This window comes from Mastomys coucha, unplaced genomic scaffold (genome assembly GCF_008632895.1).
Source record: "Mastomys coucha isolate ucsf_1 unplaced genomic scaffold, UCSF_Mcou_1 pScaffold13, whole genome shotgun sequence".
Taxonomy (NCBI): domain Eukaryota; kingdom Metazoa; phylum Chordata; class Mammalia; order Rodentia; family Muridae; genus Mastomys; species Mastomys coucha.
Window position 1 is genome coordinate 63,108,366 of NW_022196895.1, and position 26,668 is coordinate 63,135,033.

The following is a 26,668-nucleotide window of genomic DNA, read 5'->3' on the forward strand; positions in this document are numbered from 1 at the left end:
GCCCCCCCCCCCCCCACGCAGGTGCACACACACACAAGCACACACACACACTTATAAATCCTGTCTTAGGGTTTTATTGCTGTGAACAGACACCATGACCAAGGCAACTCTTATAGGGACAACATTTAATTGGGGCTGGCTTACAGGTTCAGAGGTTCAGTCCATTATCATCATGGCAGCATTCAGGCAGGCATGGTGCAAGAGGAGCTGAGAGTTCTACATCCTCATCTGAAGGCTGCTAGCAGAATACTGATCTCCAGGCAGCTAGAATGAGGGTCTTATAGCCCACATCCACAGTGACACACCTACTCCACCAGGGCCACACCTTCTAATCATGCCACTCCCTGGGCTAAGCACTTAAAAACCATCACAAATCCTAATCTTCAATAATTCTTTCATCCCATCTGATAGACAGACTTACCATGGGGAGTATTCTCTGATGGAGCTCTTATGGGTGCTTGTTTGGGATGATTTCAATCTGTTCTAAAAGTCTCAAGTTATATCTGGAATTGAAATTAGTTTTGTTTGCTGTTTTGACCCAGCGCCTCCCAGGCTGGCTCTACCCTCTTGGTCCTCTAGCCTCAGCCTCCTGAGTTACTGGGATTTCAGGAATGTGCCACCATGCCTGGTTGGTTGGTTGCTCTCTTTTAAGAATCCAATTTGGGTCAGGGGGTTGGGGAGGTTGGTGGAGAGTTGACTCAGAGGTTAAGTGCTCTTCCAGAGGGTGCAGGTTCAAGTCTCACCATCCACATAGCAGCTCACAACCATCTGCAACTGTAGTTCCAAGAAATCCAAGGGTACCAGGCTCACATGTGGTGCATAGACATACATGCAGGCAAAACGTCCATTAAAATAATAAAATAAATTATTAAAAAGAAGAACCCAATTTGGAATGTTCACTGATAACAAGATGGACTCTCAAAGCTATAACTTTGATATTCTGAGACTCCCAAGGGGGCAGAAGTGATTATGTCAGAAAGGAATGTTCAACACACACTCTACTGCAGATTCATGCACTTAAAAACAAGGTTCTCAACAATATGAACTAACTAGTCCCCTCAGAGCTCCCAGAGTCTCAACCACCAACCAAGGTTTGCACATGGTGGGATTGATTGTTCTAGCAGCGCATGTATAGTGGAGGATTGCAAATTCAATCATCAATGGGAGGAGAGGACCTCGGCCCTGTGAAGGTTCTGTGCCCCAGTGTGGGGGAATGCCAGGGTCAATAAACAGGAGAGGGTGGGGTGGCAGGCATGGGGAGTGGGGAGGCAGCTGGGGTTTGTTTTTGTTGTTTTTGTTTGTTTCTTTGTTTTTTAGAGGGGAAACTGGGAAGGGAAAAATTTACATGTAAATAAAGAAAATATCTAATAAAAATTAAAAAAAACAAGGTTCTCATAAATTATTAAGGGAAAAAATCACTATAGAGTAAGGAAAATAAAAGTTGACCTTGAATAATATTTGTCTGAGATGGCTCTGCAGTGAAGAGCACTAGCTGCTCTTCCAGAGGACACTGGAACTTTCCCTGGACCCACATGGCAACTGTAATTTTAGTCACTGTAACTCCAATCCCAGAGGATCTGACATCCTCTTCTGTCCTCTGCTGGCACCAGGCCATGTACACCAATTATACATACAGACAAAACATGAGCACACATTAAGTAAGTATTCTTGTAAAAATTTAAGATTTGTGTTGTTGAATAAATATCTTTCAAGTAGTCAGCTGATAGAGCCAGGAAGCACCAGGTATGCAGAAGCATGCTTTGGAAGGGCTGTCCATGAACAACACTGCAAAACATGAACGTTATTGCAGTATGGAAAAAAGATTAAAAGTTCTAAGCCCGGCATGCAGGAAGCAGGGCAGGGTTGCCATAAATTCAATGTTGTAAGACCCCCCTCAAAGAAAGAGAAGGGTGGATCAGGCACCAGAGCTGTAGCTCAGTCAGTAGGAGAGCTTTTGCTTGTGCACAAAGCTCTGGGTCTGATACGCAATCCTGAAAAAAATTATAATCTTGTCTTTATTTATAAATATGCATGAGAATAAAAATCTCTAGGCCTAAAAGTTATAAAATTTCTAATAGTAATTATTTGATATAATATATTTGATCCTATGTACATTTTTCTCTATAACTTAAGCTCATGTGTGTAGTATCTACAAAAATTACAAACGTAGAAGAAAAAGCAGAACTAGTGAATCAGATGGGGAAATGGGTTGCTTCACATTTGTGGCCAGCTCGTGTGATTTCAGAGGGCTTTGTGTATTTGGCAGCTAAGTGCCTTTTGGCTAGATTTCAGTTTCCCTAACCTCACCACCTCTGTTCCTGGGCCTCATCCCTTTAGCTTCTCATATAACATGTGGGGAATCCAGTTCTGCTCATCTTCCTGTGTGCTGAGAGGAGATGAGGCAAAGGAAGCGCCATACTGGCTGCTAATTAAGCGCCTCATGATTGGCTAATGGATCATTTGGTACTTTAGCAACATTTTTTTTTACACTTTGACCTTTTATTAAGGCAAGTTTGTGAAGATAATTTATGACAGCCAAACCTCTTCATGGACTTTCCACTTACATTTTTCAAGACACACACAAAAGAACATGTCCTGTAAAAAACCATTCAGTACCAGACCAAAAAAAGTAAGGAGAGATGCTGAACCAGGCCGCTTTCCAAAGGCTGCTCTTACTTTGGCCGCAGATGCTTGCTCCTCATCATCTTTAGAGCCAGTTTTGCTTAAAGGCTTCACGACATCCAGCCCAGGTCCAGTCTCGAGGGAGCTCCCCTTTATGATCTGTTTTATCTGCCAGCTTGCGTTTCTGAGCTTTGGAAAGTTGTTCCTTCTTGTCTTTTTTCTTACTTGAGGGGGCTGTGCTGGTTTCAACCGAGATGATACTGGCTCAGGTGTTGTAGAATTCCCAGGATGATGGTTCTCCATGAACTGCTCTTTATTGTCCTTAGCGTACTCAGTGTGTAGGTCGTGGTCGTGCCAAGGTTGACTTCTATTGCTTCTCGCAGCTTGGCTAAGATGCTCTGCTTTACAGCCGAGGAGATGGTGTTGCTAAAAATAAATAAATAATAAATAAATAAATAAATAAATAAATAAATAAATAAATAAAGGCATTCATAGATCTGACCGGAGGCGTCTGCGGTCAGATGTCTCCATCCAGGAAATCTCTATCAGGAAGGCTTTGAGGTCCCAGTCTTCGCCCATCCTATATTGAAACGAAACGACTTAATTCCCGAAAACTTTCATCTCCTTCATAAATAGATCATAAAGCTTCTAGTTCCATCTCTTGGTCCCCGTTGGCACCCATCGTGCCAGGTGCGCAGCGTTCGCTACTGCGGGAGGCCGAGGCACCCCGTTTCCGCGCCTCGGTCTAGGGAACCCTCCCAGCAGCCGTGGGTAGGACCTGGCGCGCTCCTGATCCTCAGCAGCACCAAGCCACCGGCAGTTGACTGTGGGCCGAGAACCCAGGATCGCGTTATCTGTGATCGGGAACCAGGATCATGCTCTTTTAACAACATTTTAACTTTTAACATTTTAACACTGGAGTTTTCTGGCCCATAAACCCCCACTTACATCACAAAAGGCCAAGTGTATTTATTTGGTTCCTAGATCTCTACTTTGTTACCAATCAATGAATGTCCCCACAGACATACATCAAAAAGAGTGAACTGATACATTGAAGGGCTTTGTCATTGCTGGTACAGAGCGTGTGAATAATGGTATCTATCAAACGTAGCGAGAAGATGACAGCGTTGGCCCACTCCCCCAACAACTTTTTGTTTCCCTGTCTTGCAGAGCTAGATGTTGGGGATGAACTCCATGCCTCAGCTGGGCAAGCACCTGCCACTAAACCACGTCATTTGAACTTCCCTTTTAAGCTGGCTACATCGTTGTAATCGGTACTTCCGTACACTGGTGTTGTGAAACTGATATGGATTTTCATTCTTTCTAGGTGGTTACGAACCATTTCTATCATCCTGTTCTTGAACAAACAAGATATGCTGGCAGAAAAAGTCTTGGCAGGGAAGTCAAAAATTGAAGACTACTTCCCGGAGTATGCCAACTATACTGTCCCTGAAGACGGTAAGACGTCAAGACACAGTCTCACTTACAATTGAAGGATCCAGGTGTTCTTTCCTCATAGTCCTGTAACTGTAAATCAGAGATGTCTGATGAATCTAAGAAATAGCCTCCGATTAAACCCCCTCTCAGCTGCCCACTCCTCAAGTACCAGAGTAGAGGGTGAGTAACCCAGTCCAAAATGCTTGGGACCAGAAGTGTTAGGGAGTTTAGAATTTTTTGAATTTTGGAATGTTTGCTTATCTAGGAGATTTGACCCATACTTCATCAAGCCCAAAATTCCTTGAATGTTGAAATGTGTTGGTATTCATTTCATATACATAGCAGGAGGGTTTTGACTGGCCTGTAACATGAAACCCGGTGTGAGAGTTTCCACTTGGAGTATGATGTCAGTACATGAAAGGTTACTAGATGTGGGATATTTGAGATCTTATGTGTTCAGAATAAGGATCCTTCGTTGATATCCATATATCCCACATGAGATTTTACTTGTGAGTGGTTCAGATTTTCATTTTTCCATTAAAGCTGTGCCACACAAGGAAGGGCTATTTGAATGTGTGACTATGTCTCCCTAGGTAAGCTCTCTCATATCACCAGCTGGATCTTTTGTGACCAGGCATATTATTCAAGCCCTATCTAGTAACCCTAGGTAGTGGCTTCTGTTAATTTCCCCATAGAACAATGGTTCTCAACCTGTGGTCTGTGGCCCCTATGGGGGGAGTCACATATCAGATCTCCTATATAGCAGATGTTTACATTACAATTCAGAGCAGTAGCAAAATTACAGTCATGAAGTGGCAACAAAAATAATGTTATGGTTGGAGGTCGTCGCAACATGAAGGACAGCATTAAAGGGTCGCAGCATTAGGAAGATTGAGAGCCACTGCCATAGAGCAAAAGAAGTAATGGATCCTGCTCTAGGCCACACAGGTAGAGTTGTGAAGGCAAGACAGACCTCCATCACCTGGTGTCCACACCTATACTGTCACCCACTTCTACAGCTCGCATGACACTTGATGTTAATACTGATGGCGCCCACTGGGTGACCAGCTGCACCAGCCTTCAGAGATGGAGGGTCCAGTGCTAAGGGGAGGAATATACACCAAAGAGTTTGTGGCCCACTTCCTGTTTGTGCTTTTAGTTTTCTGTGTGTGCTATGCCTCTGGGAGTTTCTAAGAGTGATTTGCTAAAGGGAAAGTAGGACCACTTCTAAAAATGTGAGCCCATAATCTAGATAAAGTCAAACAGAATGAAGGTTTCTAGAAGCTAGAGTTGGAGTTGGGACCACATGTCCTTACCACTATTGAGGGTAGAGAGATCTCAGGCTAGCATGAAGTGTCTTTGCTCCTTACGGACCTTTTTTTTTCTTCTTCTTCTTCTCCTCTACCTATCATCTTGGGAGCTTCAACTTTAGTGCATTCCTAGGAAAATCCTGAGTGACACAGGTGACATGGGACCATTCACAACAGCCCTGACCGCAGGGTAGTTCCTTGTAAAAATCAACAGATCCTGGGAAAGGGCCTGGGGTACAGTTCCTGTTCTATCTAAAGGGAACAGCCTCTTCTTTGTAGCAAACAACAAGCAGCCTGGGCGTGCCAGAGCATCTCCTGTTAGGTTAGCGCCAGCCTGGGCCAGCCACAGCATTGCCTGTTAGGTTAACACCAGCCTGGGCCGGCCGGAGCATCTCCTGTTAGGTTAGCGCCAGCCTGGGCTGGCCAGAGCATCGCCTGTTAGGTTAGCACCAGCCTGGGCATGCCAGAGCATCACCTGTTAGGTTAGCGCCAGCCTGGGCGTGCCAGAGCATCTCCTGTTAGGTTAGCGCCAGCCTGGGCGTGCCAGAGCATCTCCTGTTAGGTTAGCGCCAGCCTGGGCGTGCCAGAGCATCACCTGTTAGGTTAGCGCCAGCCTGGGCTGGCCACAGCATCTCCTGTTAGGTTAGCACCAGCCGTGACTGCAACCACTTTGTTTCTGTTTCATGTGGTTCTTTGGTTAGTTTGGAGGTTTGTTCTTGTTTTGATTTTTGAGACAGTGCCTTACCATGTAAATCTAGCTGACTTGAAATTCACTATGCAGATAGATCAGTCTGCCCTTCAACTCATAAACATGCACTTGCTCATACACCCACACACACACACACACATACACACACACACACACATACACACACACACACACACACACACACACCTGACACCGCCTGACTTCCCAAGGATTAAAGGAGTATACCACCACCACCACCCCCAGCTTCAGGCGCTTTTGATGTCAGGACATACTCAGATCTCACCTCACAGTCTGGCCAGTTGCTGACCCAGGCTGAGCCACAGTTCTTGGAAGAGCTGTCCAAGCATGGCTTCAGTTGCTGTAGCTGGCTTCTCCATCTTCCCAGGAGATTGTCTTGCTTTCTCTCCAGATGCCACCTGCCTCTGACTACATTCTAGTCCAGCCAACAGCTGAGTTCTGTGGCGCCTCCTCCAAACATCACATCTCCAGGTGTGGTTCTCACCTCACGCCCCTCTTTTCAGTGATTCGGTTTCCAGCTCAGCCTTTGTGATGTTGCGTGTATGTGTGTGTGTGTGTGTGTGTGTGTGTGTGTGTGTGTGTGTGTGGTGTGGGTGTGTGGGTGTGTGTTTACTTGCCTTCCCGGAGCATTCTTGGATTTCTGGCACAGCCATCTTTCTAAAGCACAAACTCATCTGCTCGTGTCCCATCACAGGGCACCAGCCCCAGTGGCACCCAGCTCTTCATGAAGAGGCAGAGCTGCCCTGCCAAAGAACACCAAAGGGATCCATTGTGACAGCTAAAGGGATCTTAGCTCCAGTCACAGTGCCAGGCCCAATGATCGATGCTCACCTGGTACCATATGTCCAGTCTGCCTGTGACTCCCAGGGCACCCAGATCTCCCTGGCATGGGTAATGACTACTGGTAGCCTGGATTCACCATCCAGTTTGGTGATCCTCAACTCGGACTTAGCAAGAAAAACAAGAAAGTGTGGGTCCATGCAGCATGGGTGAAATGCACAGTAATTACACAGAGTGAACGAAATCTGAGCCAGGAGGACTCAAGCCATGTAAAGTATAGGAAATACAGCATCCATAGAGCCAGAATCATACTTGCATGTTCGGGAATGAGAAGAGAGGGCTGCAGAGGGAAGCGGGACATATCTGAGGGTGTTGGTACATTGTTATTTGGATCATTCATTATTCTGATCACAGTGATAATTTGATAGGCCAGTACATGTCAAAATGTATCAATGTGTACATTTGAAATATGTACAGTTTAGGACCTATAAATCAGCCCTCAATAAAAAGCCCAGTTCCCAACAGATAAATGGTCAGAGTATCTCCAAAGGTAGAGATGTCACCAGACCCAGGTTCCAGGTCATGCTTGGATCGAAAGCCAGAGGGTCTCCATACAGTAGACTTTCCAGGGCCCCCAGCGTGAGTCTGTGCAGTGGCTAGTAAACTCAAGGCTTTTTTGTTGTTGTTGTTGTTTTTGTTTTTGTTTTTGTTTTTGTTTTTGTTTTTCGAGATAGGGTTTCTCTGTATAGTCCTGGCTGTCCCAGAACTCACTCTGTAAACCAGGCTGGCCTCGAACTCAGAAATCCACCTGCCTGCACAGGCCTTCTTCTCTACCACAACTTGAAAGAGGAAATGGAAGGGGAGGGCTCAGCCGTCAGGATTTAGTTAGATGCCTGGGTGAGCAGGTGATCCTAGCCCTACCCTGTCTGTCTCGGTTGCTTTAACAAAATTCCTTAGGCAGGGTGATTTGTAAACAACAAAAGTTCTAGAGGCTGAGAAAGCCAGAATAAGGGACTAGCAGATGTGGAGTCCGAGGAAGCGCACTCCGTTCACTGAGCTCTGTGTCCTCAGCTGGTGGAAGACACCAACAAGCTCTTCCAGATCTCTTTCTTATGAGTGCTCTACCCCCCCCCCCATCATGGTAGAGCCCCTTGTAATGGGGTCGTCTCACTTGGTGACACTGCGATGAGGAAGACAATCTGAGAAGAAAAGACACAGCGTTCAGACCAAAGACAACTGATGTCGTCTCAGAGCTCTATGAGAGTTAAACTGCTTGGGGAGGAAGAAAGGAACAGTACATTTAATTTTTTGCCCTGTCATACGTGTATGTTAATGCCATAAATAGACCCATGGGTATACCCATCTCAGTATAGCTGATTCCTTCTGCATTGCCACACTTCCGTATCTTTGCTTCCCATCAGCTAAATAAAATTCCGTTTTTAATTTTGACAGCAACACCAGATGCGGGAGAAGATCCCAAAGTTACAAGAGCCAAGTTCTTTATCCGGGATCTGTTCTTGGTAAGCGATTTTCTTGCCCTTTTGTTTTCTGCCATCTTATGGTTACCTTGTTCCCTGCAGTTCGTTAATTATCCTTTCGTGTTCTGTTTCCCAAAATCATGAGCCAAGAGAGAAGCACCTACCCTCCCCTACCCCCTACTTCCCATCCTCAAACCCCAACCTGAGCGCACTGACCTCGGATAGGTTAGATCTCTCACCCGGTTCCATAAAGCTCCCAGGATACCTGGAAGGGACCAGCAAGTAACACCGTTCACATGCGTCTTCCAAACAGAAACAAGTCCTTCTGCAGAGTCTAAAGTGCACATATTGAGACCTAGTATCTGCTTCCTCCATTCAAAAGCACTAGCAGAATAATATGCAAATGAACTTGCCCCAGTTCTGCCCCCCTCCCTTCCTCAACTTACCACATTCGCTATATGCTTTTTTTTGGTGTATTGGTTTGTTTTGATTTTCAGGATCTTACATGCTAGGCAAGCATTATATCACTGCACTACATGCTAGTCCTTGATTTCTTGAGATAGAGTATATGTAGCCCAGGCTGGCCTCTAATTTATTATAGTCCTCTCACCTCTGCCTCTGGGATTCCGGGTGCCTGTCAGCAGGCCCTACACATTTGTTACAGTTTTGGAACCTATTTTGTGTAGCTGGGTTTGAACATTTTAGTGGTTTAAAAAACTGGGACCGCCAAGATGTCCCCAAGAGCATGCTCCTACTAAGACTCTCTGTGCAGTGCAGATGCTGACAGATGTCCACTTCTGGATAAGTGAGCATCTTCGCTCCATCAGTGCAGAGATGGTCCACACTTTCCCACATGTCCCTTTGTCCCCTTACCACCATGACCCTGAGATAGGTTTCCTTTCCAAAACTATGTGGTGAGTTAGAAAATAGTCCATGCCTGGGGTGTGGTTCAGCAAGACTGCATTTAAGGCAGCATGGATAGAGCCCTGAGCTCCAATCCCGTCCCTAGAGAAGGACAGAAGAGGAAAGCTAAAACTGAATTGGAGACCTGCCAGGTTAAACAGAGAGCTTTCTCTCTGTGATTGGACTCTTGGAGAATTTATCATGCTAATGCCCGCTTACAGCATCACACATGCTACGTAAACACTCTACCACTGAGATACATCCTGATTCTTTTTCAATTTTTTTGAGACTGGATCTCACTAAATTCTCCCATCTCACCTTGAACCTGCGGTCCTCCTAATTTAGCCTGCCAAGTAGCTAAGGGAGCAATCCTATGCCATCATATGGAGCTTGGAAATCATTTAAGTAAAGGAATATATTTTGTAGTAAATCAGCAGGTTCTTTTAATTATGTAAGGCCATAAAATAAAGACAGATTTTTTAAAAAGCCGTAAAATGCTATTATAACTGAGCTAAAAGTTAACAATCCTAATGTTGGGCATTTAAAATGAGGATTTAAAAAGATCTATGGCCTCATCAATGCACACTCCAGCCTTGGACAACCCTTGTCTTCTCCGACTGAGAACAAGCCCCAGCTTGGATGCAGTTTGCCAGCCAGGGGCTGTAAGGGTCCAGAGGCAATAGCACACATCTTGACTTGACTTGGGACTTGGCCTATGGCAGTCATGTGGCCTTAAATAGTTCAGAGTTCGAACTCACAGCTTCGGGGCAGAGTCAGCAGGCAAACTGCAAAACTGGGGCTTCAGTGCTTGCTCCATCTGTGCCAAAGCTATTCCAGCATGATATAATGACTTTGGCAATTCAGGCCTTGGGGAGGCTAAAGGGAAGATATAGAAGGAGTGGGGAGGATAAAGTGAATGGAGTTTCTTTTGAAGAGAAGAAGGTGGATTGGACAGAAGGAGTAGATTCGGGAAGAAGTCTCCTATGAGAGAGAACCACATGCAGGATGCACCCTCTCCTTAGCTAGAGATTCAGTCATTGAAGCCGCTAAGTAAGGACAGCACCGGACATGGCTCTATGTCACACAAGACCCCCTCCCACAGGAGAAGCCATCCTCCAGAAGCAGGAAGAACTTAGGACTGGGTGGCTGGGAACAGGAGAACCAGACAGTCACCCCACAGGGTCCCACCAGTCACTGCAAGCAGCTCTATCCCCCCAAATCAGCAGTGAATCTGTCTTCAAGACAGGTTATAGTAGCTAAGAGGTTTATACTAGTGTTCAAGTTCTGGAATAACAGGGATGCACCACCATGTTTTGTGGGGTGCATGACAGGAAAGCACGGAGCAAGCAAGTCAACTGAACTACATCCCCAGCCCATTGCTGTGTCATGGCACTCAGAATTATAGCAGGCTTGTGTCTCTTAGACTATGCACCCATGTTCGACAAACTCAGTTTAGAATTTTCTGATCTGGAGCGCCCTCTCCTCAAGTCTCATGAGATAGGCCACAGTTACACAAAACTATCCAGATCTCCTTTTTATTTTTTTTTTGTTATGTGCTGAAACATGAGCTTGCCATGTAACTCTATCTGGCCTGGAACTGGTTACATAACCTAGGCTGACCTCAAACTCAAAGTTGACTTCCCATGCTTCCTGAGTACTGGGATAACAGGCTTAGGCACCTGGTAAGGCTTGTCCGATTCAACTGACAAGTTCGTTTGTTTTGTTTTGTTTTGTTTTTAACGAAAAACAGTGGATGAATCAGGTTCAATGAGAGATCTAGGCGGTTTGAAGTTTCTAGATTCCGTTTGGTAGCAACTCGCTCCCTACATGTAGTCAAAGCAGGGACAAGCTAATAAATTATAGAAGAAAATCTGTTCCTATCCCTTCCGCACATACTTGTTCTCTACATACTGTCCAAATACCCTGCCTGGAGCTTTAGGGCCAAAGGACATGCATGTCTATGTCCTTAAGCCTCAAAATGAAAAGCTACGGCAGGGTAGCTCAATAGGAGAATACCCTGCCAACCTCGTGATGTTTGAGGCTCTGGGTTTCATCCCCAGCGGCAAACATACTCACGGGGCAAATGACCATCTACTCTGACCTCTCTGAGAAGTTTCATAACCAGATGAACATTTCCCCAAGACTCTTTCTGTGGTCCGAACAGCTCCCTCTTTTCTGTGTCTTGGGATGCTTTGCAGACAAAAGATGTTGGACAGGAGGCCCTGGAATCCTTCCAGTGGCCATGGGTAGCTAGAAAGCTGTGCATGGTTCTGCTGGGGCTTGGGGAGCTGCCAAAACTACATCCTGTAGACCAGCATCCCACAGACGAGAAACCTAACCAATAGAAATGCTTCCTCACAGCTCTAGATGTTGATGTTTATAATCGGGTGCCAGCAGAGGACCTAATTCTGAGCTGCTTTTCCTGGCTTATGGATGCTGACTGAGGCAGCTCTTCTTGGCCCATGGATGGCATCCCCACTTTGTGTCCCCGTGGTCAACATCTGCATGTCTGTCCTGACCTCCTCCCCTGGCAAGAACCCCAGTTGTGTGGAACTCAAGCTCAAGCTAATGACTTTATTTAACCATAATTGTCTCTTTAAAGATCTTGTCACCAAAATGTAGGCACATCCTGAGGCACTGGAGGGTTCAGATCCAATGTAGAAGTTTCGAAGTACAATACCTTTCTCTAGCCTGTCCCAGGTAGCTTCACAGATAGATCACATTTAATCTTGTGCTTCACACAACTGACAACAAAGAACTTTTCTCCAAGACACCACACACACACACACACACACACACACACACACACACACACACACCTTCTGCTGCCAGCCAAAGTCCCTGTGTGGAGAAGGAAGATGTATGACTGAGATATAGCCCATCACATGTGGATACATAAATAAATTAGTTGCATGAGGTAACACAGCCCTATTGTGAGCCCTATAGCTCTGGAGTTCCTGGTTGGTGTGGGCAATATAGCTAGACCATACCTCAAAATAAATATAAATTAATTAAAGATGAGTTAGAGACCAGCTCCTTCCCCCATCCCAATGGCAGACACTAGTTGCAGTAGCTACCACATAAATGGGCAGAATTTATTTCTACTAGCTGAATTCTGTTCACCAGAACAACATAGACAGAGGCCAGTTCTGGAAATCTTAGCCTGCCTTGCCCTCTCCAAAGCATGTGCTATGTTTCAGCTCAGACTCAGTGCCTATGGCAAAGACAAGCTTGTCTGTTCTGGCACATGCTTGGTATCCATAGAGTTTATGAAGACAGCAGCCGGTCAGCCTTAAGTCCAGTCTGGTCCTTATATCAAGTGTCCCCTAAGCTATACCCCCATTTGATTGCACTGGGCCCTGTCATCCTAAACATAGCATTCTTTTTACAGAGGATCAGCACAGCCACAGGTGACGGCAAACATTACTGCTACCCTCACTTCACCTGCGCCGTGGACACAGAGAACATCCGCAGAGTGTTCAACGATTGTCGTGACATCATCCAGAGGATGCACCTCAAGCAGTACGAACTCTTGTGAGGGCTACCCACCCCCTCCTCCTCCTCCTCACTGCTGCCTCTCCTCCCTCTTGACAACCCCGTGGGGCAGTGTATCTCCCTAGCCTGCGTGTCTGTCCACCCTGAGCCATGGTAGGGCGTAGTGAGTGTCTAGTGTCATCGGGCTGCTGTCTGTCCTGTCCTGGGTATGCATACATGTGACCACCAAGCCTCTGGCTACCTCTGTTCCCCAAGGTTTGGTTCTGTGACTTTGTTTTCACAAAACAGTCTCTCCCACCACCAATTTGTGTCACTGCAAAGCCACCAACTCTCACTTGGGTGATACTGCAGTGGATTTTCTCTGGGTGGGAATCTATTTATTCTTTGATCGAATGGTTGATGGGTTGAATCATCAGAGACAGCTTGGTGAATGGGGGAAATACATTGTTTTCAAGTTATCAAGCATGATTACAAAACTGTCCAGACAGTGCCATGCACTTGGTTTTTCCCTTTATAAAACGTCAGGCTACCAGGTGTCTGCCCCTTCTGGTCTGCATTGGCCCAAGGCTTAGAGTAGACCCAAGTCAGTAGCGGAGCAAGGGGAACTTTTCCAGACACAATTGCAATGGCTCTAAGCCTTGGGCATTTGGGTTAGAGCACTTCTTGGAGCCTTTTACACTTGGGCAGACAACCTGCCACATTTATTACTGCAAATGGTGTCCTGTCTATAAAAAAAAAAAAGGGGGGTCCTCTACACCTTCCTGCTAGCTGGGCATAGTCCTTCCTCTCTTCTTTCTGTCATTGCTTTACTGAACTGTACAGACCACAAGATGTAATGCTCTTTTCTATGGCGACTCAAGAATCCCCCTTGTAGAGTTCTGTGCCTTGGTGGTGGCCACACCTGTAAGGAGACATGTCTCAGCTGTGTCCAGCCGCTTGTAGTCCACACAGCCTGCTGCTTCACAGTGGGGAATCTGTGAAGTAGTACCTGTTCATCTTAGGTTATCTTTATCAGGATGGTACTTAGGGAAGACTCGTTGATTTTTAGGATCACCCACTTTACCAGCAGTATCATCCAGACACTGAAACTAACACAGCTACCCGCTTTCACTGCCCCGAACCTCAGCTGCTGCAAATACTGGGATGACCCACTTCCAAGGCATAAATTACAATCAACTCTTTTTTTTCAGGGTACTAAGGGGTTTTTTCCCTCCCTCTCAAGATGAAATGTTTCTGATGGCCCCCTCAAATTCTGTAGGCAGGAGCAGGCCAACCATCCTTTAGTTAAGTTCTAGACACGGTCCACCAAACAAGAAGTCATTGGTCAGAGGAAAGCACAGTGATATCAATGTTGTATATGGCTGAGGACAAAAGGATGGCATCTTCTGAAGATGAAAACTACAAAGCTACTTATTTCTCATCTGTCTTTCTATCTGCATTGCTAGGGATGCGCCCAGCACCTAGAGCATGCTAGGCAAGAGCTCTACTGCTAGTTCATATCCCCAGTCATAACTCTAGCCCCCACAAAAACCTTTATTTTAAATATAAAGACAAAATAAATGGCTGTTCCTCACATGTGTAAGATCTGCAGATGCAACCTTGAGTTATGGTAGGACACCTGGAAAACAACACGGCTCACTCTGTCTAAGCCTGAGGCTTTGGGGTGGGGGGGACGTCATTCTCTTAGGCTTAAAGTTATCTGTAAAGATGTCCAACATTAAGTTTTAACAGTACAGATAGGAAGGGGTGACAGCCTGCATTGCTCATCCATCTCCTTACTGTTGCTTCAAGTTTATTCCATAAGCCTGCATTGTAGGAAACTCTAAAAACTCATCCTAGCTGAGATGCTCTTCCACGAAAGGATTCAGCACATTCCTCAGTTCCCCATCACGGTCTTCTTGTGCCATTTGCTACCACTGCATAAAACTTCCGTCTGAAGCCAGGTGATGAGGGTGCACACCTTTAATCTCAGCACTCGGGAAACAGAGGCAGGCACATCCCTGAGTTCGAGGCCAGCCTAGTCTACAGAGTGAGTTCCAGGACAACTAGGGCTGCACAGAGAAACCCTGTCTCAAACAAAACAAACAAACATCATCTGAACCAACACATGAAATGACAGTGACTTTCAGTTCCCCTGCACTCTCAAAGCAAAGCGAGAAGAAAAACTTGCACACACACACACACACACACACACACACACACACACACGTGAGGTTTTTATACTATAGTGTGCATTACTATTCAACAGTTCCCTGCTCGCTAAACAACTATTGAAAAGTTTTGTTGGGGCTGAATGCGTAACTCTGAATGTAAGCACGTGCTTAGCATGCGCGAGACCTCAGCTCAATCAAACGAAAAGAAATATAATGTTAAACCATTAGAAAAGATCCAGACTCCTTAAGTAAGAAAAAGAATGTGCTTTATCTGACAGAATTATTACACCACTTGTTCTTTAATTCAAACATCCATGTCCTCCCCAATTTTTTTTCAAATTTTAATCATGAGCAGGCATTGAATTCAGATGTGATAACATGGTCTCCTGGAAAGAAAATTACACGTACCTAAAAATCTAATTCTGTTAACACAAGAAAACAAGAGCCTTTATTTAGTCCTACTCATTGAGTCTGTACTTTTGAGCATATAACTTCATGATCTATAAGGAACTGAGAGCCGCTTCATAGAAGAACAGAGAAAAACCAAATTTTCCGAGCACACACAGCCATGAGTGTGCACCAAAGCTGCTGGGTCCTTTCTGTGGAAGAAGGGGCTGTGTGTCACGTGTTCGAGTGGTAGTGTCCATGACATTTACATTCTTTACAGATGGAGCCTTTGATTATACATGTATTTCATAAAATGAAAAGATGAATTTGTTGCAGAGTACATGTTCCATTTTTGTATCGTGAGAACAGTACAGTCAACCATTAATTCTGTAGTCTCTGGCATTGAAGATTCAGAATCCCCACAATGTATGTAGGAAACAAGCAACATTTGCTCTCCTCCGTGACTCATAGGAGCCCCGCTGGAAGTCCTATGTCTTTGGCTTTGATTCATATTACCATATGCAACAGTCATCGGCTCTTCATCTCCTCATGCGCAACCTGCACAGTTTCCAACCACACAGAAGAAGTGAGGGCAGATGCTCAAAGTGAACTAAGGTGAGGATCATGAGGAAGCCAGCCGCTGCACCGTACGTGGTCAGCACCGTGTCCTCAAATGGGAGGTAGCACTTGGAGAGAGCGTAATCTCTGGATGTCAGGCTGCCCTGGGGGAGAAATAGAAAGTTTATGCTGCTGGGTAAGTGCCAGGAGTTAAGTCTGACCTAGAGGCTGTCTTCTAGGTTCCCTCATGTGAGTTTGGGAGGGAGGAGCCCTCTTTACCCAGGACCAAGGGGCTTCAAGCATAAGTCACCCCTGACCACATAAGTACTGACAAAAGAAAGGAGCCAAACATATGGCTCGGGAAGGTCTAGTATGCTGACCCCTCCATTAAAATGCATTCTGCACACAATAAGGCAGCCCTAGAGGAAGACCCAGAAGCATCAGAGGAACGAAGGGATGAGCGTTTCCCTCCCATTGAATAGCAGAGCAGTCACCCTGTTGCCCAGAAGTGCCTCTGCACCTCCATAGGCTCTTCCTTGAAGGCTGTGTGGGATCAAGGTAGCAAATGTTTTCACCTACTTGAACTTGAAAGCACAAAGGGTCCCCACCTTTTTATAGCTGGGCCTATGAAACAGTAGCCTAAGACTGGGTGCCAGAACCTATGGAAACAAAGATGGTGTTTCACCACATCCACACCTTTTACAAACTCGGGGATTCTGTCCTGCCACGTGCCTGGCACGCTTAGACAATGAGAGATAATGAAGTCTGCCACTGAGTAGACAACTGTTTCCTTCGAAACAGACTGGCACTTGCTGGACTCTGCCTCTGTTCCTCAGAGTCTCAGCCTTGAAGCCACATTCTGCCTATTTGTCCTCAGACAGACGACGAGAGACAGGTGGGTGTACCCACCCAGAGTGCAAAGAGAGCGATTTATTTCTGGCTTTTGTGTGTTTTTTACAGATTGCAGCCATTAAGTAGTTGATTACTGTGTTGATTTCAATACTCAAGAAAGCTTTCAGATAAAAAATAATAATAATAAAGGTTTACGTCACCATGATGAAGCTTGGGTTGTTTCTGTTCCTCCAACTGAACGATGGGACGCTCACCTCGGGGGCTCCTCCGGGGTGGAGCACCTCACAGGCACTATGCGTGTGGCCACTCAGAATTAGGCGAGGCCGGAGCCACCACAACAGCTGGCAGCCAAGGAGACACAGGTAGGCAATTAGTGCTGAATGGCAGTGACACCACCATGGCTTTGCCAGGACATTCAGTCCTCTCAAACACTAATCCTTAAGGCCTGTTTTCCCTCAGACCCCCTCCTCCTAGAAAACCTTAGAATCCACTCTTCCCATCACAAATATATATACAAAATGTATACATATATGTATCATTTTATTTTTATAAATTTGTTTCATAACTATTTTTCACAAACATATCTATATTTAAAATATAAATCTACATTCACATTTAAGATTTGTATATTTACATTTTAATATGTATTTCTATGTTATAATACCTACATGTTATATACAATGCGTCCATTTTTTTAAATATACGTACTTGAGAAAGTACGTTTCTAACTAAATCCCCAAAATTAGACTAAATTCCCTTTGCGTTCAATGCATTTAAGTTGATTTTAAAATTTGGCTAATGTAAAGATTAGCCGAAAATGTGATTCTCACTGAGATTAGGAAATAGTGGATCTCTCAAAGAAAGGAAAGGGGACAGACTGAGCGGAAATCTAAGATGGTGTCAAAGCCCTCCCCCCTCTCTGCAGCTGTCGACCACAAAAGGCTCTCTGTGTCCATTTGCTGTTGTCCCCATGTGACACTGGCATGAGGTCACATCACCACACACCTTTTGTGAGGCCTCCCGAGAAAGGACATCATATTTCTCCTCAAAGGGGACGCTCCTTTCCTCTGGAGGAGCTGCATCCTCACCAGAGCAGTTAGCATCGCTGGCCCGGTAGAGCGGGTAGTGCTGGCCAAATGAAGCTGATGTCAGTGATATTCTCAGAAGCACTGGGTGGCGGCCCTTAGTCTCCTCCCCCAGCTCACCTGTAGCAGCACGGGGGCAGACAAGGGGAGCCGAGGCTCAAGGTCACACTGACTGGATCCCTGCACCTGCTGGTCAGGAGTCACCTTGTTAACCCATCCATCCCAGTGGTTGCCACTGGGAGAGAGAAGAAGAGCTGGGTGACTAACACCCAGGGCACCTGACTGTGGTGCCTTTGGGCGATGTGAGCGCAGACGTCTCCTACCTCTTGGGAGCAATTCAGCTTACGAGAGATCTCTCTGAGTTCAGCTTCCTCTTCAGAGCATATGGTACAACCATCGCCTTCCATTGCGACGCTGTTGACCATGACAAAACTGAGGCGGACAGGAGCAGGCAGAGAAGGTCAGGCCCCTGGACACATGTGTGCCTTGTCCCATTGTCACCATGGAAACATCATGCATCCATTGTGTAATGAAACAAGCCCACGAGCAGCTTAACCCCAACTAAACTGTGAGCTCATACGAGTGAAACAAAAATAGCGTTATATCCAAGAGACGATGAAGCTGCTCTAGTTTCTCTTACTCCAAATGAAAGACCGAACCAACTTGTAACTTGTAGGAAATCCTGCATGAGAGAAGCCATGGGGTCTGGCTAGCTCTCAATCAAGCATCCAGTTAGAAGTGTAACCTTGGAGCCGGGCGGTGGTGGTGCACGCCTTTAATCCCAGCACTTAGGAGTCAGAGGCAGGCAGATTTCTGAGTTCGAGGCCAGCCTGGTCTACAGAGTGAGTTCCAGGACAGCCAGGGCTACACAGAGAAACCCTGTCTCGAAAAACAAACAAACAAAAAAAAGTGTAACCTTGGGCAAACTCTAAGCCTGTATCACCTGTGCAGGTGTGGGTGCAGTCCCAGTTTAGGAGTCCCCCACTGCAAGGGCAACATAGAAAGATCCTGTCTGCTAAAACAAAACAAAAAGAGCCACAAAGGCACCTGTATAGAGTGGGCTGCTGGACGTATGACGCTGCTGAATGCAAGACAGTACAGCTAGAATGCCACGCCCACACTGCGTAGGCGGAGTTGTGCCACGCCCATACTGAGTGGGCGGAGTCATGGCTGACTCGTTCGCTGTGGGTGGTTCTAAGTTTTCCATTCTCAGTTCCCTCGGTGACCCTCAATCAGCAAGCGAGGTACAAGCTAAACAAAACACGGGTCTGACCGTGTGACAACCACCTTTGAATAACAGTGGATTTGAACTGGGTGTACAGTTCACCCCTCAGCGCCTCACTATGAAAAAAGAAGTTTCATCTGAATTCGTAGATAATACTCACTTAACTCCTTTCAGAGAGAACAATCTTTCAGAGCCGAACACTTTCTCAAATCGCTTTATTCTGTATTTGCACATCCTGTATCCAATTATGAAAAGAAACAAACGTTTTTCAGGTCAAGTCAATTACCATGAACACAAAATACAACATCTACAATCTGGCATTATTAATTGGACCCAGGCAACTGAAACTCAAAGGTCAAGTCCACTGTTTATGGTGAAAGGGGGCGCCAGGCGTTGGTGACACGCCCTTAATCCCAGCACTTGGGAGGCAGAGACAGGCGGATTTCTGAGTTCGAGGCCAGCCTGGTCTACAGAATGAGTTCCAGGACAGCCAGGGCTACACAGAGAAACCCTGTCTTGAAAAAAAAAGAAAGAAAGAAAGAAAGAAAAAAAGAAAGAAAGAAGGAAGGAAAGAAAGAGAAGGAAAGAAAGAAAGAGAGGGGGCAAAATTACTTAGCTCCCTGAAACCCCAGTGGAACAATAAGTAACACAGGAAAAAGAGAGGAATTAAGGTACAGAAAGTACTTACAGTGGCACATGAGCTAGCACACTACAGTGTGAGCTAGCATAGGGTATGTGGACTTGTTGCCTGACTTCTAAAATACTCTGGCACTAAATGTACATTTTAATCCAGAGGTTGAAGGCAGGGACATTGCAAGTCTGAGGCCAGCCTGAACTACATAGTAAGACTGAGTCTCAACATAGCCAGGTGGAGTGAGTGACACCTTTAATCCCATCACTTGGGAACAGAGGCAGGCAGAGAATTGGGGTCAGCCTGGTCAACATAGTAAGTTTGAGTCAGCCTGAACTATACAAGACCCTGTCTCAAAAAAATTAATTAATTAATTAATTAATACATTTTAAGTTAATTCTCCTCATGTCGCATACAACTCATTCAGGCCAGATATTTGTTAAAGGTGTAAACAGGGCCAAGATTTTTTAATTCCTTAAGGAGCCTCCATTTCAGAGCTTAAACTTTAATGGAAAGCAAATTTCTTCAGGAATAAGGCTTCCCCCAAAGTTTTAGCAACTTTAAAATATCAATGGTTCGGTCTGGCAAGATGGCTCAGCCGGTAAGAGCACTGACTGCTCTTCCAAAGGTCCTGAGTTTGGATCCCAGCAACCACATGGTGGCTCACAACCACCCGTAATGAGATCTGACGCCCTCTTCTGGTGTGCCTGAAGACAGCTACTGTGAATTACACCCGAACAGGACTGTCTTGAGTTCAATTCCCAGCAACAACATGATGGCTCACGGCCATCTGTACAGCTCCAGTGTACTCATACACTTAAAATAAATAAATCTTTTTAAAAAACACCAATGGTTCAGCAAACGGTCTCCAGGCACGCCTTTTTCACACACTACTTACTGGTAGTGGAAGCCAACATCATGATTGCCAATGACCACCTTCAGCTGCACATGACTGCCATGTCTGAACATCCTCTGAAACCTCTGCACGTCATCTGCCCAGGCCTGAGGGAACAAGAGCCACAGCTGAGAACCTCGAACCCTCTTCCTTCTGCCAGAAACAGGACAGAAACACGATCCTGTCCTGACTGGAGAAGACAAACCTGCCCCCACCCCAAGACAAAATTCTTTTTTCCAAGACATCCATTAGCAGCTATAGTAAATACAGTAGAGTTTATTACAATACACTGAGGAATTTTCCACTTAGGGACTCCACACTCAGGGAAGCCAGGATGGTGACGTAAGACACAGAGGAATGTCGGGAAGAATCATAGGAAGCAGATTTATTTACTTATTTATTATACAATATAATGTTCTATCTGCATGTATGCCTGGAGGCCAGAAGAGGGCACCATATTTCATTATATTTGGTTGTGAACTGCAATGTGTTAGCTGGGAATTGAACTCAAGACCTCTGGAAGAGCAGCCAGTGCTTTTAACCTCTGAGCCATCTCTCCCCGGAGCTAGGTTTATTAAGTGTCCACATTATAGATTTAAGAGAAGTCGGGCTGGCGAGATGGCTCAGCCGGTAAGAGCACTGACTGCTCTCCCAAAGGTCCTGAGTTCAAATCCCAGCAACCACATGGTGGCTCACAACCACCCGTAATGAGATCTGACGCCCTTTTCTGGTGCATCTGAAGTCAGCTAGAGTGTACTTATATGTAATAATAAATAAATCTTTTTTAAAAAAAAAGAGAGTAAAGTCATTGGAGTTGGGGTGATGGCTCAGCATTTATGAGCATTGACTCCTCTTCAGAGGTCCTGAGTTCAATTCCCAGCAGCCACATGGTGGCTCGCAACCATCTGGAATGGGATCCAATGCCCTCTTCTGGTGGGTCTGAAGACAGCTACAGTCTACTCACATAAAAATAAATAAATAAATAAATCTTTGAAAAAAGAAGAAGAAGGAGGAGGAGAAGGAGAAGGAGAAGGAGAAGGAGAAGGAGAAGAAGAAGAAGAAGAAGAAGAAGAAGAAGAAGAAGAAGAAGAAGAAGAAGAAGAAGAAGAAGAAGAAGAAGAAAGTCATTGAGGAGAGGATGTGCAAGAGACCTGACAGCTATAGTTTTATTATTTTTGAAGTCACATTGTACCTAGAATGTAACTTGTAACAAGGCTCAATGACTAAGTTTCAAAATTAGGTAAAATAAACACGAGCTAGTTTATGTATTTCTCATCTTGAAGAATTTCCAAGATCAGGCATGGGCCTATTGTAATTCCAACATCCCAGAGACTAACTCAAGAAGATCACCTGTCTGTTGAAATTTTAAGCCATTAAACTAACTTAAAATGTTTATATGGTGAGTTTCAGAGCAGCCAGGGCTAGACTCTGTCTCAAAAACAAAAAGAAAAAACAGAAATTTCCTTTTAAGGAATGAAATTATAAGGTAGATTATGAAGACTACTGTTCAAGTTCAGTGACGAGAGGAACTAAGTTGGTAGGTACCCTGGTTTGTTGCTGCTGTGATATAACCCAGACCAAAGCAACTTGGGAAGGGAACGACTTATTTTAGTGTGCAGGTTATAGTCATTCAGCAAGGGAAGCTAAGATGGGAACTTGCAGCAGGAACCCAGAGACAGAAACTGAAAAGTCAACCACCCAGGAACAATGATGACTGGCTTGCCACCAAGCACAAGCTCCCTGTACTGGATGGTTTTGTGTGTCAACTTAACACAAGCTGGAGTTATCACAGAGAAAAGGAGCCTCAATTGAGAATACACCTCCCTGAGATCCAGCTGTAAGATGTTTCCTCAATTACTGATTAAGGGAGGGAGACCCCAGCCCATTGTGGGTGGTGCCATCCCTGGGCTGGTAGTCCTGGATTCTATAAGAAAGCAAGCTGAGCAAGCCAGGGGAAGCAAGCCAGTAAGCAGCACTCCTCCATGGCCTCTACATCAGCTCCTGCCTCCAAGTTCCTGCCCTGTGTGAGTTCCTGTCCTGACTGCCTTTGGTGATGAACAGCAATGTGGAAGTAAGCTGAATAAACCTTTTCCTCCCCAACTTGCTTCTTGGTCATGATGTTTTGTGCAGGAATAGAAACCTGACTAAGACAGCGCCCTTAGCTACCTTTCTTATACAACACAAGATCATCTGTCGAGGGGTGGCTCTGTCCATAGTGAACTACCACACACACACACACACACACACACACACACACACACAGCCACGTGCCCTCCATCAGTAGTAATAAAGAAAAATGTTCCAATAGAGATAATTTCTTTCTTTCTTTCTTTTTTTTTTTTTTTTTTTTTTTTTTTTTTTTTTTTTTTTTTTTTTGGTTTTTCGAGACAAGGTTTCTCTGTGTAGCCCTAGCTGTCCCAGAACTTACTCTGTAGATCAGGCTCAGAAATCCTCCTGCCTCTGCCTCCCAAGTGCTGGATTTAAAGGTGTGAGCCACCACCACCGGGCAGGAAATAACTTTTTTTTTTGGGAGGGGGGAGTGTCGAGACAGGGTTTCTCTGCGTAGCCCTGGCTGTCCTGGAACTCACTCTGTAGACCAGACTGGCCTCGAACTCAGAAATCCGCCTGCCTCTGCCTCCCAAGTGCTGGGATTAAAGGCGTGCGCCACCACTGCCCAGCCTAGGAAATAATTTCTTAAGTGAGATTCCCTCTTCCCACAAGTCTCTACAGTTTGTGTCAAGGTTCTAAAACCTAACCAGCACAAAAGGGTTAATTGCAAAAGTCAAGTACATTCTGATGATCCATTTACTGGTTTAACACTCTCATTTGAGAGCTCCAAGGAAAACAAGTTTTGATGGTTTTTATATGCTTGGCCTAGGGAGTGGCACTATTAGAGGGTATGGCCTTGTTGGAGTAGGTGTGTCACTGTGGGCGTGGGCTTTAAGACCCTATCCTAGCTGCCTGGAAGTCAGTATTCTGCTAGGAGCCTTCAGATGAAGGTGTAGAACTCTCAGCTCCTCCTGCATCATGCCTACCTGGATGCTGCCATGTTCCTGCCTTGATGTTACTGAACTGAACCTCTAAAACGTATAAAGCAGCCCAATAAATGTTGTCCTCATAAGAGTTGCCTTGGTCTTGGTGTCTGTTCACAGCAGTAAAACTCTAAGACAGAAGTCTTATCTCTGACAATCCTCCCTGATTTTGTCAGCTTTAAGTTTTTGACTCTCAGTCCATAAAAGGTTATTAGGAGGATGGCTCTGTTGCTGAGGACCTGGATTTGATTCCTAGAATCCCCACAGCATCTGTAGCTACAATTCCAGAGAATCTAACACCCTCTCCTGGCCTCCCAGGGCACTGCATACACATGGTGCAGGCAAAGACTCATATGCATAAAATCTTTAAAGGAAAGAAGGAAGAGAAGGAGGAGGAGGAGAAAACTTTTATGGTTGGGGGCCCTCCACAACATGAGGAATTATATTAAAGGGTCACAGCATTAGGAAAGATGAAAACCACTGGTTTTTCAGTTGCCACATGTTCAATTATAAGAAACATTACGGGCTGGAGAGATGGCTCAGTGGTTAAGAATGCCGACTCCTCTTCTGAAGGTCATGAGTTCAAATCCCAGCAACCACATGGTGGCTCACAACCATCCGCAATGAGATCTGACCCCTTCTTCTGGGGTGTCTGAAGACAGCTACAGTGTACTTACATATAATAAATAAATAAATATTTAAAAAAAAGAAACATTACAATGGTTTAGACAACGCATCCAAAGCTAGTCCAGGCCCTCTTAAAACTCATTTACATTTTAGTTATTTATTTCTTTGTGTCAGAGCTGGTTCTTTCTTTCCACCTTATAGGCAGCAGAGCACCTCTCCCTGCCGAGCTCTCTTCCCAGCCCCAAAGATTTTGTGTTATAAGCTTTTAGACTGTCCTGGCAAATGTCAATGGATTCATGAATATTCCCCAATTAAAAACCCCTTCCTTTAAAAAAAAAATATCAGTGGCGGAACATTTTTAAATCAACAGCAAGAACAGTCCTCTTTGTTTATCTTAAGAACATAATAAACAGACCACACGAGCGGCTCTCTGGTTTATGCAAAGCTGGGCGTCGTCCCCACGTCTAACAGGCACCCATCTCAGGTCCCAGATGCTGGGGAACCTCCCACTGGTCCCTGTGGCTCCTTCTACATCACTCTCGCTCATAAGAAAGGAGAGCAGAGTACAGTGGCAAGTAACTAATTCCCACAATGTACAGCTAAACAGGGGGATAAAGCTAGGAGCTGGAACGTAGCTTAATGGTAGAGCACTCGCCTAGCTCACTCAAGGCCATGGGTTCAATCTCCCGTGTCACCAGAGGAAGAGAAGAAGTGTAACTGTCCATCTCATCATCTATCCCGTCATTCTGGTTACAGGTGAAATAACACTGTCTTGCCTGTTTCTACTTTTCCCCAGGAGGTTACAGGGCTACATTCCAATTATATAAATAGTGACAGCCTAACCCCCTACTCTCCATCCTAGATAAATAAAAGATTACCTGGCCTAACACAAGACTAGCGTGGAGCAGTCTCTAAGGATCTCCGAGATAGGCTGTATTGGGGGCCTCGGGAGCAAGCAAAGGGTCTCAGACATGTTAAATGCCCATCCCCCATCAGCAAGCGACATCCCTGACCACGGGGGCTATACATTCCCATCGTCAGAACTAAAAAAAACTCCCAGCTCAAGCTGGGACTGTCTGAGCTGCCAAAGCAAAATCCTCGAGGCAGAATTAGAACCCAGGTCTTACCTGGGCGGAGCTCCACTTCCCTTCATCAAAGATGTCTCCCAAAATGAAGACAACTTCTGGTTGCAGCAGCCACAGAGCTGTCTGAAAAGCTCTCTCCATTTGCCACTCCCTTGAGGGGAAAAAAAATAGTTAGTCTATTTCTTATGGTCCTGCTTAGCCATCTAGAAGGTGAATTAGCCCGGTGTGGGGTAGTGTGGCTCTTTAATGCCCGCACTCCAGAGGCAAGATCTCCATGGGTTTAGGGCCAGCCTAGTCTACATAGCAACTTTCCAGGAAACTATGGCTACACAGTGAGAATGTGTTACAAATAAATGAGTTGGTTAACTAATAGCAAAGCCAAATAAAAAGTGAATTAAATGGTCCCAATTCTCTGTCTCCCTTGGCTCTAATCTTGATTTGCAACCAATAGATTTGCATCTCATCAAATCTAGGGAATTTCAGGCTGCCTTCCCCCACCCTCAAGTGCCCTGAAGCCATCTGTCTAACAAGAGAACCCAGGGACTTGAAAGGGCTTAACAGCTTCCAGAGGTCCAGTAGGTTTACAGCACACGGAGAAGATGGTTTACAGTATAAGATTCTTTTTTCTGGGGTGTGTGTGTATGTGTGTGTGTATGTGTGTGTTATGTGTGTGTTTGTATGTGTGTCTATGTGTGTGTGGTGTGTGGTGTGGTGTGTGTGTGTGTGTGTGTGTGTGTGTGTGTGTGTGTGTGTGGTGTTGGGCATGCAGATTTTGTTTTTTTCTTTTTTTTTCTTGTTATTTAGGTTACAAAGGCTCTGGACCTACAAATGCATCTCAAGCATCCCTTTTTGTTGTTGTTGCTGTTTTAAGGTGTTTATTGTAGAAAGGCAGAGGGAGAGAAAAGAATAGAGAAGCAGAGGCCAGCCATGGCCACGTGGAGGGGGTGGGGGAGGGGAGGGAGAGAGAGGTGGAACAAAGAGCAAGAGGGTAAGAGAGGCAAGAGCTTAAGAAGTCAAGCTTCCAGGCCGGGCAGTGGTGACACACGCCTTTAATCCCAGCCCTTGGGAGGCAGAGGCAGGTGGATTTCTGAGTTCGAGGCCAGCCTGATCTACAGAGTGAGTTCCAGGACAGCCAGAGCTACAAAGAGAAACCCTGTCTCGAAAAAAGTCAAGCTTCCCCTTCTTAAAAAGACTTCAACTTCAGTGTTACAGGGACACAAAGAAAGAAATCGCAACAATAAATCCAGTCAATTTCAGATCACATAGACATTAGAAGGTGTTAGGTCTGACAGGCAATGGCTTAAAATGCCCAGCACCCTCTGTTGGTGAGTGGAGCCTAAAGAATACCACCACACTCTTCCAAATTTCTTCCTTAGTAATGAAGAC

The 26,668-nt window shown here is 45.4% G+C and overlaps 2 protein-coding genes and 1 pseudogene across 6 annotated transcripts in view; 1 reads left to right on the forward strand and 2 right to left on the reverse strand.

Moving 5' to 3' along the window:
- The window catches only part of Gnal (G protein subunit alpha L), a 147,415-nt gene extending 130,504 nt beyond the window's left edge, over positions 1-16,911 (forward strand). The window contains exons 10-12 of one of the 2 annotated variants that reach the window (XM_031365920.1): positions 3,950-4,080; positions 8,329-8,396; positions 12,649-16,911. In XM_031365920.1, coding sequence (XP_031221780.1) covers positions 3,950-4,080; positions 8,329-8,396; positions 12,649-12,795 — 346 coding nt within the window. In that variant the 3' untranslated portion in view covers positions 12,796-16,911. The remainder of the gene's footprint in view (positions 1-3,949; positions 4,081-8,328; positions 8,397-12,648) is intronic. The other variant, XM_031365921.1, reaches the window with a different exon arrangement.
- On the reverse strand, positions 2,372-3,538 carry LOC116087773 (annotated as a pseudogene).
- Positions 15,154-26,668, reverse strand: part of Mppe1 (metallophosphoesterase 1) — a 19,126-nt gene continuing 7,611 nt past the window's right edge. For 3 of the 4 annotated variants that reach the window (XM_031365924.1, XM_031365922.1, XM_031365923.1), the window contains 8 exons: positions 25,325-25,433; positions 20,542-20,645; positions 19,173-19,247; positions 18,111-18,219; positions 17,908-17,976; positions 17,708-17,830; positions 16,903-17,043; positions 15,154-16,014 (listed from right to left, as the gene is read on the reverse strand). In XM_031365924.1, coding sequence (XP_031221784.1) covers positions 15,832-16,014; positions 16,903-17,043; positions 17,708-17,830; positions 17,908-17,976; positions 18,111-18,219; positions 19,173-19,247; positions 20,542-20,645; positions 25,325-25,433 — 913 coding nt within the window. In that variant the 3' untranslated portion in view covers positions 15,154-15,831. The remainder of the gene's footprint in view (positions 16,015-16,902; positions 17,044-17,707; positions 17,831-17,907; positions 17,977-18,110; positions 18,220-19,172; positions 19,248-20,541; positions 20,646-25,324; positions 25,434-26,668) is intronic. The other variant, XM_031365925.1, reaches the window with a different exon arrangement.